Here is a 13393-nt window from a genome sequence, read left to right as displayed (position 1 = left end):
TATGCATTTTCAAAACATTTTTGTCTTGTCTTGTCTTGTCTTATCTGTGTCATTTGACGTATTTTCATATTTTGTAAACATTTCTCTCGTTTTTGCAATTTTCGGAAAGAACGTTATATACATGAATACTGGCCAAAATGAAGAACTTTTCGTTAGCAGACATACCGGAGTTCTCTAAAAAAGAGCGCATCGTGGTAGTTGGGATAATAGGCAAGTCCCCATATCGGTACCCAAATAAAACCACACCGCTCTTTTCTTCATCGGCAACTGAAGAGGTAATATTATATACTCTATTATAAATCTAAACTAAAAGCTTTATTACTGGCCCTAAGTTATGAGTATGAGTGGATTACGAATTAATTTCGTTACTGTTGTTCGCAACATAACCTACATAGTCCACAACATTCAATCTGTGTCAAATGAACTCTTTAAAACTTGTTTAACTTTCATTCCAAAACACCATTTTTGCCTTTATTCTTCTTATTAAATCTTCTTTTAAGCATGCTATTCCGAAAACTGGGAATATTACGCGAAACTTTGCGTAGGGGGCGCCAATACCACAATCTGAGGGTCTATCGCGAAACAAGAAAATAGTAATTTCGTTAACTAACATCCCTGTCACTCTTGCATATTCGAGCGATAAAGAGGCAGATAGCGAAATTTTGTATTTAGGTCCCTAACGGGTCCTCTGTAAACAAACCGCCTTGATGCATCAATGTCATATTTTTTATCTGAAAACTTGTCAAAAACCTGTTAAAGGTACAGTATGCATAAGTTACTCTATGGTTTACTAAAAAGGCTAGTGCTGCACTCTAGTGGCAGAACATTGCAGTATTTGCAATGGTTACTTAACATTTAATTGTTATAGAATGGCATTCAATGCCAATGGGATGAGCGCCACAATACGCTATTCCTTCACGCCATCACATACCTGGACACCAAGCAGCTGGCCACTCTCACAGCCAGCCTCAATGAGAACTCCAATTCAACGGAGAAGGATGCCGATGCTTCCCACTGGCTCGTGGCGGCTGGAGAGCTGACAGCGGAGGCCTGCAAGGCTATGGCGCTGATGTTCCATCTGTGCCACATTGTGGTGCTGTCGTCTCCTACTCCGGTGTTTGATCTTGGATATCTGCAGTTGTTTAAAGCTATTGATGCTTATAGGTAGGTGAATTTGAAACTTTAAGTTAAAAAAAAATTGAGTGGTAATAGTATTTGGTTATTCGAATAGCCCATTTTATTTTTGTCATAATAAATTCTTCAAATATTAAGAATATTAATTCTTACACACAAAACAATGAGTGGAATCTTCAAAAGTAAAAAAAATATTTAATTAAAAAAAACAATTTAAAAAAAAATAATTTTTTTAAAAGGGAACCGCCTTATAAAAGTAACCCATTGAAAAGCACAAAATAATTTGTATATACTATATACCCTCCCACTCCCACTCCCATCCCACCCCCACACCCACCCCCACTCCCAAAATTTCATCTAAATACAAACTTTCATCCAAATTGGTTTCAGCACAGGTTTCAGTAAATCAAATTTGACGATATACCGATAGCAGCGCCACCTACCGGTTCCAATTGTTTTTTTCAAACCATCCATGTATACTAAAACCTTCCATGTATACTAAAATCTTCTCCAGAATGTAACACTGAAAACATTGGTTGGTTTTTCTGAAAACCGCATCAAAATCGGTTCAGTCAAACGCGAGATAATCGCGGACAAAAATACATAACTGAGAACCTCCTTTTTAGGGTTCCGTAGCCAAATGGCAAAAAACGGAACCCTTATGGATTCGTCATGTCTGTCTGCCTGAAAACCATACGTGTGGGGTATCTATGGATAGGTTTTCAAAAATGATATTGAGGTTTCTAATATAATTTTTTTCTAAACTGAATAGTTTGCGCGAGAGACACTTCCAAAGTGGTAAAATGTGTGTCCCCCCCCCCCTGTAACTTCTAAAATAAAAGAATGATAAAACTAAAAAAAATATATATGATGTACATTACCATGCAAACTTCCACCGACAATTGGTTTGAACGAGATCTAGTAAGTAGTTTTTTTAATATGTCATAAATCGTAAACCGCAATTTACCTTTCATTTAATCAACTCAAATATAAAAGTGGGGCCATATAATCCTAAAAATATAAGATTAGTGCTAATATATATAAATTTATAAATTTTGAAAATGGCGCCCGCTAATGAAAAAGGGGGGGGGGGGGGGGGTTCTTACTATAGCAATATGGGTATCAAATGAAAGCTAGTGAAAATACCATTTCAAAAATATATGTAAATAGCCTGGTTTTTTGTTTGTTTTAATAATAGTTGTAACAGAACATTATACTTTTTTTCAACTTGATGTACTTTTCTTATTTTTGGTTATATCTGGTGAATTATTTTTTAACGTTATATAGAGGATATTCACAGTCACTTGGTATGTATTTTCGAATGACCCATTCAGTAATTTTCAATTTAGAGCAGTTCAAAGTCAACTGTGGATTGTGAAATTTATTAGACGATAGATTAATTTGTTAGACGAAGTAGTGAAAATGTTACAGTATGTTATATATTTGTGATCTACTCACAAAGCCCTTTCATTTCATTAATTTCATTTCTATTTTTCATTTGTGGGGGATTTGATACCCCACATGGTATGATTAAAAAAAAAAGTAAAAAACTTTGTACTGCCGATTTTTGGCGTCACAGCAACTACCCCCACCACTTTCGCGCTTGTCATCTCATATATTTGTGTTCAGGACATCACACTGAATGCACTGATACCAAATATGTCCATATTTGCGACGACATGAGCGAAAATCGATTTCCAGAATACTTCGAGACCAAAAACCACCGTACGAATAATAGAATTACAAAGCCAACCGAGTTGCATTTGTTTTGTTTTGTTCAATTTTAAAACAAAAAGTATAGGTTCAATTTTCACTAGCAAATTTTGCACTTTTGGGATTTTGGACTATGGACAGGTTGCAGTGCTAAATGACAGCCTAATTTTGTCTTGTGACACTATGCAACAAAGCATACAAATTCCGTTCATAATGAGATTAATTTATTACAATATTTAATGTCTATACAAAAAAACTATAATATGTACACTGTTATCTATTCCGTGATCATAAACCTCTACACAAAACCTTCTCAACTAGGACTGAGCTGGCCCCTCGCACCTCAGCCGCCGTATCCTTCCTCGGCGGCGCTTGGGAGGCACACGGGCGCTCCTGCTGCCCGCGCCTCCTCTTCCACTTCCGTAGGGCTCCACGGGCCTTAGCAAGGAACCCTGCCGGCTTGAAGCGGCTTGAACACGCGGTGGAAGACCAGTTGTACTTCATACTGAGGAAAGCGCGCATCATCACCAATGTCTGGTGAGTGGATCCAGAAAATAGCCTATTTATCGATATCTAGCTTCTGCCCGCGACATCGTCTATCGTTTTGTTCAATAAGAACTCCACACATTTCACAAAGTATGGTTAGATAAACAACTGAAAAAGTCCTTGTTCATTGTAACCTTTTCCGTCCACAGTGCCAAATCCCTCTTCGCCATCCCGAAGAATGAAGAGTTCGTATACATGAGCGCGGAAGAAGCCCCCTGCGCGCGCGACGTCAGCGCGCTAGTTCGCGGCCTCGTGCGGCGCTGCGCCGGCGTCGAACCTATAGACAACCGGCCTGAGAGAGGAGGGCTTAGACAGTTCATACAGGGTCATGTTGATTTGGCGTTTGGGGAAGGATTTGACGATAATGTTGGGAAATATGCGATGAGCACTTCTTTCTTTGAGGTAAGTTGAGCTGTTATGTGTTGCAAGACGAAGTACCCTGCGCGCGCGACGTCAGTGCGCTCGCGGGCGGTCTCGTGCGCCGGAGTCGAACCCATAGAAAGGAGCTCTGAGAGATGGGGGCTACGGCTGGACTTGGCGTTAGGAGAGGGATTTGATGGTAATGTTGGGAAATATGCGATGAGTACGTCTTTGAGGTAAGTTGACTTGTTATGTGTTGCAATACGAAGCACCCTGCTCGCGCGACGTCAGCGCGCTCGTTCGCGGCCTCGTGCGGCGCTGCGCCGGCGTCGAACCCGTAGACAACCGGCCTGAGAGAGGGGGGCTACGACAGTTTATGCAGAGACATCTGGCGTTTGCAGAGGAATTTTATGATAACATTTTCAAATTCCTCTGCAAACGCAAACGGTAATGGCAGTTTCACTAGCTAGGGAGTCTAGAGGGATATGTGGATCGGGCGTTTAGGGAAATATGCAATAAGTAATTATTCAGTTTTAATTGAGGTAAATCTGTAAAAAGTACTATAAATTTTTTCGGAAACACCTTTAAATTTCTAATCTTTTATCTTATATTTAAGATGTGATGTTTTTTTATTATATTTAATTCTGTGGGTTCAAATATGCATACGTAACTGTGTATGTTGATTTAGTCAAGAACTTTACCCATATTATTACTATTATTAGGAATAATATATAATAAATGGACTATATGCTCAGCTGCCAGCGGCATCGACTTGGCGCTCCGCGGCGCAGGCGTTAGCGCCACTGTATCTGGAGTCCCCGGCTGCCGAGGGCGGAGCCCTACACGACTCCCTCGCTACAGATGTTCGGTTCTCGCATGCCCGATGTGCTAAGGTCAGTAAACTATACACTATACAGCAAACAATTCAGAAGAAATGCGGTAATATTGAAACAATTAATTTACTGTAAATGGAATGACACCTCGTAGTCTGACAGCTATAATAGCTGACAAATAATCTTGTGACACGACTCGCTGACCCGACATTATTCGTTTCGATCCATTATAAGGATCCTACTTCAAGAAATTGCCGCGCGAAGCAGCTCGTACGTTAAAGACGTGCCCCGCACGAGGCAAACTCGCGCACCGCCGTAATACATCGAGGCGAAGCTCGTGTTCAAGGCCAATGCTTTGCGCGGCATTTTCCTCGCGAGGCAGGTGGCTCCATGCGACTCACTATAGCTGTATGATTTTCAATGTTAACTGAAATGTTTTCAAGGAAAAGCAGATTTTGATTTTAAATGGAATCTACATACTCAAGTTTTGCCTCTTTGTAAAGCGCAATGGAGAGTATTTCACAAAACTATCCACAATTAACGATAACTTGCAAAGGTCAATAATAAACTTATGAAATATTTAGATCACTACGGTTTCACTCACTATTATTTGTAGTCGCTTTTGCCGGTTGATTTCTTAACTTACAAATAAAAGTGCCTACATTGCAGCAATAATTGAAATAAAGTCTGTCGAAAGTAAACAATTTAAAACCATTAAATGGCTTAGTAGCTTCTACAGCATGAAAGAGTTTGACGATTATGATAATAATGTATGCATATAGTGATAAGTGAACGTGACGTCAAGGTAACTGAGAGCCCATATCTTGAAGTATGGTCAAAACAAGAAAATTGCGTTTTTGTCAGTGAAATATTGCGTTTATGTACATAGTTGACATACAATCTTTTTTTGGCTAAAATGTAAGGAATCGAATGGCACCCTTACTTTTTACCTTTTTGGAAGTTTAAAAAAACTTAAATTTTGAAACTCACTTCCTGTATTTTTGTATTTGTCCATATATTATTTTCATATCCACATTATTGCAATAAATTGCTCATTTACTATCTATGTTACTAGATTTTGTTATAAAATTCAACATGTGTCATCATCCCTATTATATTGTACGTCCGAGATGGATAAACTCTTGGTTCTTTATTGTATTATTGTAAACATCTTTGTACACAGTTAAACAATAAATCTTATCTTATCTTATCTTATCTTATTAACTAGTAACTCTGTTAGGTCTTACCCATCGCGCAAGCGTCATACGCCGAGGGTTTACCGGCGCACTACTCCAGCCAACACCACGCGCACAAGGCAAGTTACTTTTTAACATTTGAAGGTTACACGGAAAGAACATGTCTAGTCACTTTAGTAACATTTTGAGTAATCGCGGTTTAAAAATTTGGAACCATGTCAAAATGTATAGTAATTCCGTGACCAGATCTTTTTTAGCTCAAAAAAAAGTTGTGTTACATATATTATACAGAGGTAGCAAAAGATATAACTAATAGTTCATTAAGAGTTCTACATTTTGAGATGAAAATCTCATTTTCCGAAAAAAGTGACTAGACATGTTCTTTCCGTGTACCCTTCGTTTATTGTTATTGTTACATTTCTTCTGTTTTGATGTACTTAGTACGTAAATTCGGTATTAAAAGTAGCGGATCAGACTATGCATTTAAAGTTATACAAGGTGTTCACGAGGAACCCGAAAGATTTTAACCACGCTTTTCTGAGGCCAAAAGAAGGAAAATATTTGAATTTAGGTCAATATAGTAAAAATATTGTTTTTGTTTTGTTTTTTAGATTTTTTTAATGTACCTATTTGTACATAAAAAGTAAATGTTTTTGGTAAACATGTCACTTAAGATGGATTTTTACTTTTTTTTTCGTAAAATCTAGTTTTTACAAAGTGTTACTTGTCACTTTTTGACATCTATCAATATAGTAGATTGTGTCACAAGGGAGCAAAATGACATATTTACGGCGAGGGCGTACAATTGAATCCTAAACGAAGCGAAGGATTCTATAATAGAATCCTGAGCGTAGCGAGGGATTCTAACATAGAATCCTGAGCGTAGTGAGGGATTCAAGTGTTAACGCCCCAGGTGAAAATAATTTTGCTACCATGTGACACATACTGCTTTTCACATCACCTATGAGGAAATTACATACTAACATATATTAGGTTTCAAAACATTATTATTTTAAGCAAAGATCGATACGGACAGTGCCAAAAATATGTGTACACGACCTTAGTATAGGTACATACTTCTGGCACTTTGTCCGTATCGATATTTTCAGACGTGACTGTAGTGACAAATTAAAAGTACCTACAGCTCATAATTATGTACCTAATATCTTTTCAAAAACAGCAGCAAACAACTAAAATGATACAATGAAAATCAAGTACATTATTTTTGTAGATTTTTCTGATAACAAATTAGCTCTTACCCCTTTGAACCAAATCTTCGGAAGAACACTATGAAGACTGATATCACTTATATTTATTATTATTAGTGTCGTTACCGGGATGCTGCTTAAAACATCTGACACAGATGAAAAGGCCTATTATTATTGATTTAAACTAAGTATTTACAAATTTATACAGAATACAGAACAGCATAATGTTTTGTGAAATATTTGTACAATTTTTTTTAAATATAAACTTTTTAAATTGCATAGACAAGTATGGCTGCGTTTAAGGAGACCTAAAATGTCAAAATAAAAATTAAATACTTAAACAAGTTTTTTTACGTTTCTTTGTAAATATTACGCTAATTAATTAATTTACTTCATTTAAATATGATATTAATTAATTTAAAATACGTTAATTACATTTATTGTTTACAATTACAACAAAATATTATTTAAGTTAGAAAAATTGTATGCACGTAATCGATTATAAAGAAATTGTAATCGATTATCTGCATACTAATTTCATATGTCTTTGTGTCAATATTTCATACTGGCAACAAAATGTCCTTGAACAGAAAAGTGCCACTTTGATCCCTCCTAGCAGGGAAGAAAAGTTCCCTTTTCGAATAGGTGATGTGAAAAGGATATTAGACTACGTCCCATAGTGGCAACATCGCCATCAAAAGTGCGTTTTGCCATATTTTTTTATTTTTATTGGTATAAACTCTGAAACTAGGCGAATTACAGAAAAGTTTATACGACATTTCAATCGTGAAAGCTAAATTAGAACCACTTACTAAAACGTGGTATATTTATAAAAGAACGACGGCAATGCAGTAATACATTATGATGATAGCGTGCTAATGACTACATAAAATCAAGGTGGTCATAGAATCTAGGTGAAAATGCAGTGCAACGTAATAAAATCGAAAAAAAAAGGACAGTCAGCGAAAAAAAATCGACAAAAAATGTAGGTCTTTTCAAACTCGGCCAACCCAACTTGTAAAAGCATTTTCTTGGCGTAAATTGTAAAATAAGGGGTCCCTTTGTTTGACATAATTATTGAAAGTCATAATGTAACGATTGTCATATTATCATTAGTCATAATTCTGAAACCGTTAACTTTTCAGGATGTTCCTCAGGTTATCCTATAGATAGGTTAGGTTAGGTTTGTTTTATGGCAATCCTGAAAAGTTATGCGCTTCTGAGAAAAACCAAATTATGACTAACGAAAATGTGGACAAACAATACTAATTTATTGTATGTATTGTAATGACTTAAAACTATATGGGAAACAATAGAGACCCGTAAAATAAACATGTCTTTACATTTGATCCTTTTATGAATTTGCTTAGAATTGTCTTCTTTACGCAGGTGAGCGTGGCGCTAGGCGTGCTGCACACGATGGCCCGCGGTCCCGTAGCAGGGGCAGCGGAGGCGCGCCTGCGGGCCGCCTGCACGGCCGCCTGGCGCTCCCGGTCCCTGTGCGAGGCGCCCTCGCTCACCGCCCATCCCTGCATACATCCCGAGCAGTGAGTACATGCCACAGGCACAGAATAACCAATAGTACTATCGTACAGAAAATTCACTCCTTCACAAAAGTCAGATTAAGATATAAAATTATACCTATTCTCGCCGCCTGCAAGCAAAATTGAAACTTATAACCGCGCACGAACCGTGAATCTTCTTTGCGCGCCGCAGTTTTATGACCGAGCTGCGAGTGTCGGCACGGGGTTGTCACTTGACAAGTTATTGTACTTGTACCTACTGATTTATTATTTTTAAGATAAATATGTAGGAATTACAAACGTTGATTCTGTAAACATAATTTTTTTTTATACGGAGATAGTATGTCTGATTCTCACGAAAGTAGGTATGCACAGAAGTACTTATTCCTTTGAAAATATGTCGGTCAATATAGTCCGGAATTAAAAAAAAAAATCTGCTTTCTTGTTCTTCCGTTTATTCAGACATCCGTAAACAGAACAATATCTATAGACTTAGGTTTCTAAGGCATTATGTATTTTCAATTTTGCGCTAGTCGAGCGACAGCCCATTGCCATACGCCTGCCCGGGAGGCGCGCCGGCCAAATACCTAAACTGCGAAGTGACACCCCCCTGTCACAGGTCTAATCTAATGATATTTTAACTTGGCTTTGTATGTGTACTATAATTTAACTGTCAAAAATATTAAGTGTAGCGTTAGTAACTGACAAATTGGTTAAGTGCTCCGCCAAGATATTTCTTACTGTGCCTGCGGCCATATGTCAAGATTTATGATTTTTGAGATTAGACCTTAATTTTAAAAAATATACTTTACGAGCGTTTCTTTTTTTTTTGCCATTTTTTTGTGCGACATTTTTGCCACTTTTGTGTTATTTCTAGTCAGGATCACGAGCCCTTTTCACCCTTAAAGGAGAAAAAAAGTGTCCCAAAACTTCCATACATTTCTCAAACTTTCCTTTTTCTTTACAGTCATACAAAGTATATGGGGAAATGGTAACAATAGGAAAAAACCTTGTAATTTTTTTTATCCCATTAGGATCGAAAGAGCTCGTGATTTTGAGTATAAATAATACAAAAGTGGCAAAAAAGTTCACACATAAAAAATGGCAAAAAAAAGAAGTTACAATTTTTTTAAGATTCACCTTTGCCTTTTGCCGTGTAGTAGACATTTTAGAACTTTTTTACAGTGACAACTCAAAAGAGCACTCATCAGGCGTCCGCTACATCAGCGCGTGCAACTGCGGTCGCAGCAAGTGCTCCCGCGACGACCCGTACACAGTGAAAGCGGCCAACTGCACGTTCTACACCACCGCGGCCGTGGAGTGCGGAGTCTGTAGCACTCTGACGTCTGTGGCGTTCCCCGTGTTCACCCCTTCCACGCCTACCTACAGGTACAGTTACAGCATGTGCTCACGCGACGACCCGTACACAGTGAAAGCGGCCAACTGCACGTTCTACACCACCGCGGCCGTGGAGTGCGGAGTCTGTAGCACTCTGACGTCTGTGGCGTTCCCCGTGTTCACCCCTTCCACGCCTACCTACAGGTACAGTTACAGCATGTGCTCACGCGACGACCCGTACACAGTGAAAGCGGCCAACTGCACGTTCTACACCACCGCGGCCGTGGAGTGCGGAGTCTGTAGCACTCTGACGTCTGTGGCGTTCCCCGTGTTCACCCCTTCCACGCCTACCTACAGGTACAGTTACAGCATGTGCTCACGCGACGACCCGTACACAGTGAAAGCGGCCAACTGCACGTTCTACACCACCGCGGCCGTGGAGTCCGGAGTCTGTAGCACTCTGACGTCTGTGGCGTTCCCCGTGTTCACCCCTTCCACGCCTACCTACAGGTACAGTTACAGCATGTGCTCACGCGACGACCCGTACACAGTGAAAGCGGCCAACTGCACGTTCTACACCACCGCGGCCGTGGAGTGCGGAGTCTGTAGCACTCTGACGTCTGTGGCGTTCCCCGTGTTCACCCCTTCCACGCCTACCTACAGGTACAGTTACAGCATGTGCTCACGCGACGACCCGTACACAGTGAAAGCGGCCAACTGCACGTTCTACACCACCGCGGCCGTGGAGTGCGGAGTCTGTAGCACTCTGACGTCTGTGGCGTTCCCCGTGTTCACCCCTTCCACGCCTACCTACAGGTACAGTTACAGCATGTGCTCACGCGACGACCCGTACACAGTGAAAGCGGCCAACTGCACGTTCTACACCACCGTGGCCGTGGAGTGCTGAGTCTGTAGCACTCTGACGTCTGTGGCGTTCCCCGTGTTCACCCCTTCCACGCCTACCTACAGGTACAGTTACAGCATGTGCTCACGCGACGACCCGTACACAGTGAAAGCGGCCAACTGCACGTTCTACACCACCGCGGCCGTGGAGTCCGGAGTCTGTAGCACTCTGACGTCTGTGGCGTTCCCCGTGTTCACCCCCTCCACGCCTACCTACAGGTACAGTTACAGCAAGTGCTCACGCGACGACCCGTACACAGTGAAAGCGGCCAACTGCACGTTCTACACCACCGCGGCCGTGGAGTGCGGAGTCTGTAGCACTCTGACGTCTGTGGCGTTCCCCGTGTTCACCCCTTCCACGCCTACCTACAGGTACAGTTACAGCATGTGCTCACGCGACGACCCGTACACAGTGAAAGCGGCCAACTGCACGTTCTACACCACCGCGGCCGTGGAGTCCGGAGTCTGTAGCACTCTGACGTCTGTGGCGTTCCCCGTGTTCACCCCCTCCACGCCTACCTACAGGTACAGTTACAGCAAGTGCTCACGCGACGACCCGTACACAGTGAAAGCGGCCAACTGCACGTTCTACACCACCGCGGCCGTGGAGTGCGGAGTCTGTAGCACTCTGACGTCTGTGGCGTTCCCCGTGTTCACCCCTTCCACGCCTACCTACAGGTACAGTTACAGCATGTGCTCACGCGACGACCCGTACACAGTGAAAGCGGCCAACTGCACGTTCTACACCACCGCGGCCGTGGAGTGCGGAGTCTGTAGCACTCTGACGTCTGTGGCGTTCCCCGTGTTCACCCCCTCCACGCCCACCTACAGGTAGTCCATAGTTGTGTCAGTGTGGGGCTCTTAGGGGCCCACTGACTATCAGTCCGCCGGACGATATCGGCCTGTCAGTTGTTCGGAACTGTAAATTTTTTCTTCTAACTGACAGCCCGATATAGTCCGGCGGACTGATAGTCAGCGGGCCCCTTTAAACTGAGCATAAACCATTCATATACACGGCGCAAGTAACTAGAGCAAGTAAAGGTGCAGGTTATACCTATGCAAGAATTTCACTTTAGGGGTCATCCATTAATTACGTCACACGTATTTCTAGGTTTTTTTTACCCCTTCCCCCCTCCTTGTCACACTTGATTACATTTGGCAAACCCCTCCCCCCCTGTAGGCCGAGCACATGATTGGCGCGACAGTATCTCGCCGCGAGATAGACTACCCGTCTTTTACTAACTGTATGAATTAAAGAGGGACGGGTAGTCTATGTCGCGGCGAGATACTCTCGCGCCAATCATGTGCTAGCCCGGCTGGTGTGACAGTGTGACGTAATTTCTTTTTTAATCAGCAAATCGAATTAAGCATTATTAATATTTTATCAAAATATTTTTGACAAAAGAAATATAAATAATTTTATAAGCCAAAACTGATCAGGAGAGAAAATTCGATTATCGTTCCAAAAACTTGTTATCTGACTGTACAGCGAATAAAATAATTTAAATAAGTTAAAGTGACGTCACAAAGTTTGTGACTCCCCCCTCCCCCTTGTCACAACATGTCACATTTTGTTGACCCCCTCCCTCCCCCTAAACGTGTGATGTAATTAATGAATGACTCCTTACTTGTACCAACCTACTCCTTTATTTATTCCAGTCCCACAGTCTGTCCATTTCACTCGTGGCTCGTACTGGTACGATCAACCCGCACGCTTCTTTATACCGTTGTTTATGCAATGACATTTTTTTTCAGGGCTGCATCAGTGAAAGCGGGTTCTCAAGAGGCGGAGCTCGAGCCTCGGGCTTCCGACGGCAACTCGGGGTGCTCCGGCTGGTCGGCGGGCGACGCGCTGTCCCCCGGCTCCGGGGAAGAGGAGTCCGGCCCGCAGTACCTGGTGCCCGCCCGGGATAACGGTGAGGGTGTCACACGAGGGCCGCCCGGACTGGTCGGCGGCTTAAGGAAATCATAAAAACTGTTATGACCGCTGTCCGCCTCGCCGAATACTCCGGTAGATGCTCGCCATTCATGCAGTATAATAACTCGACATGTGTAGTCAAAGGCCTAAAACCAGGTGTTGGCCGAAACGTTAATGCAATTAACCATTAACCATTACAAATGGCCCAAAAGCCCAAATTTCCCAAAGTGTCAATGAGTTTAAGAATAAATTAGATAAGCACAAAGCAAATTCTACTCAACACTGAGAACTCGGTTTATGACTCTGGATACAGACATTATCAGTTATTTAAAGTGACTGCCTGCATTACAAATAATAATAATAAATTGAACCGTGAACTGTAACCGTCCTTTACGGTTTACGGTTCAATTTGTACTGGTTAATGGTTAATTGCAATTAACGTTCGGCCAACACTGCCTAAAACATCTATACGCGTAAAACTTCTAGGCAATAAAGTCGTGTACACATATTTTTAAAATGTCGATTTACCCCCTTATTCATAAACGACTACTAAAGTTGACAGGCCGCTAACAATCGTTTGTCCCTTTCCGACGTATTGGTATGATGGAAAGGCACAAACGATTAGAATCAGAATCAGAATGCTTTATTTGTAAAACAAAGGTATACATGGGTCTTAGGTGTAGGTAGATTATTAACGGCTTGTCAACTTTGGTAGACGTTT

The 13393-nt window shown here is 41.4% G+C and overlaps 2 protein-coding genes across 2 annotated transcripts in view; one reads left to right on the top strand and one right to left on the bottom strand.

Moving 5' to 3' along the window:
* LOC134755369 (lipid storage droplets surface-binding protein 2) overlaps positions 1-13393 on the bottom strand; it is a 122828-nt gene that overhangs the window by 107739 nt on the left and 1696 nt on the right. The window lies entirely within an intron of this gene.
* The window catches only part of LOC134749210 (nonsense-mediated mRNA decay factor SMG8), a 20850-nt gene continuing 7524 nt past the window's right edge, over positions 68-13393 (top strand). Inside the window, exons 1-10 of the mRNA XM_063684090.1 lie at positions 68-275; positions 869-1164; positions 3169-3384; positions 3543-3795; positions 4509-4646; positions 5827-5901; positions 8380-8537; positions 9699-10751; positions 10821-11585; positions 12510-12670. Of these exons, the coding sequence (XP_063540160.1) occupies positions 138-275; positions 869-1164; positions 3169-3384; positions 3543-3795; positions 4509-4646; positions 5827-5901; positions 8380-8537; positions 9699-10751; positions 10821-11585; positions 12510-12670 (3253 nt within the window). The 5' untranslated portion in view covers positions 68-137. The remainder of the gene's footprint in view (positions 276-868; positions 1165-3168; positions 3385-3542; positions 3796-4508; positions 4647-5826; positions 5902-8379; positions 8538-9698; positions 10752-10820; positions 11586-12509; positions 12671-13393) is intronic.

This window comes from Cydia strobilella, chromosome 2 (genome assembly GCF_947568885.1).
Source record: "Cydia strobilella chromosome 2, ilCydStro3.1, whole genome shotgun sequence".
Classification (NCBI taxonomy): Eukaryota; Metazoa; Arthropoda; class Insecta; order Lepidoptera; family Tortricidae; genus Cydia; species Cydia strobilella.
This window is presented reverse-complemented; position numbering and strand designations above follow the sequence as displayed.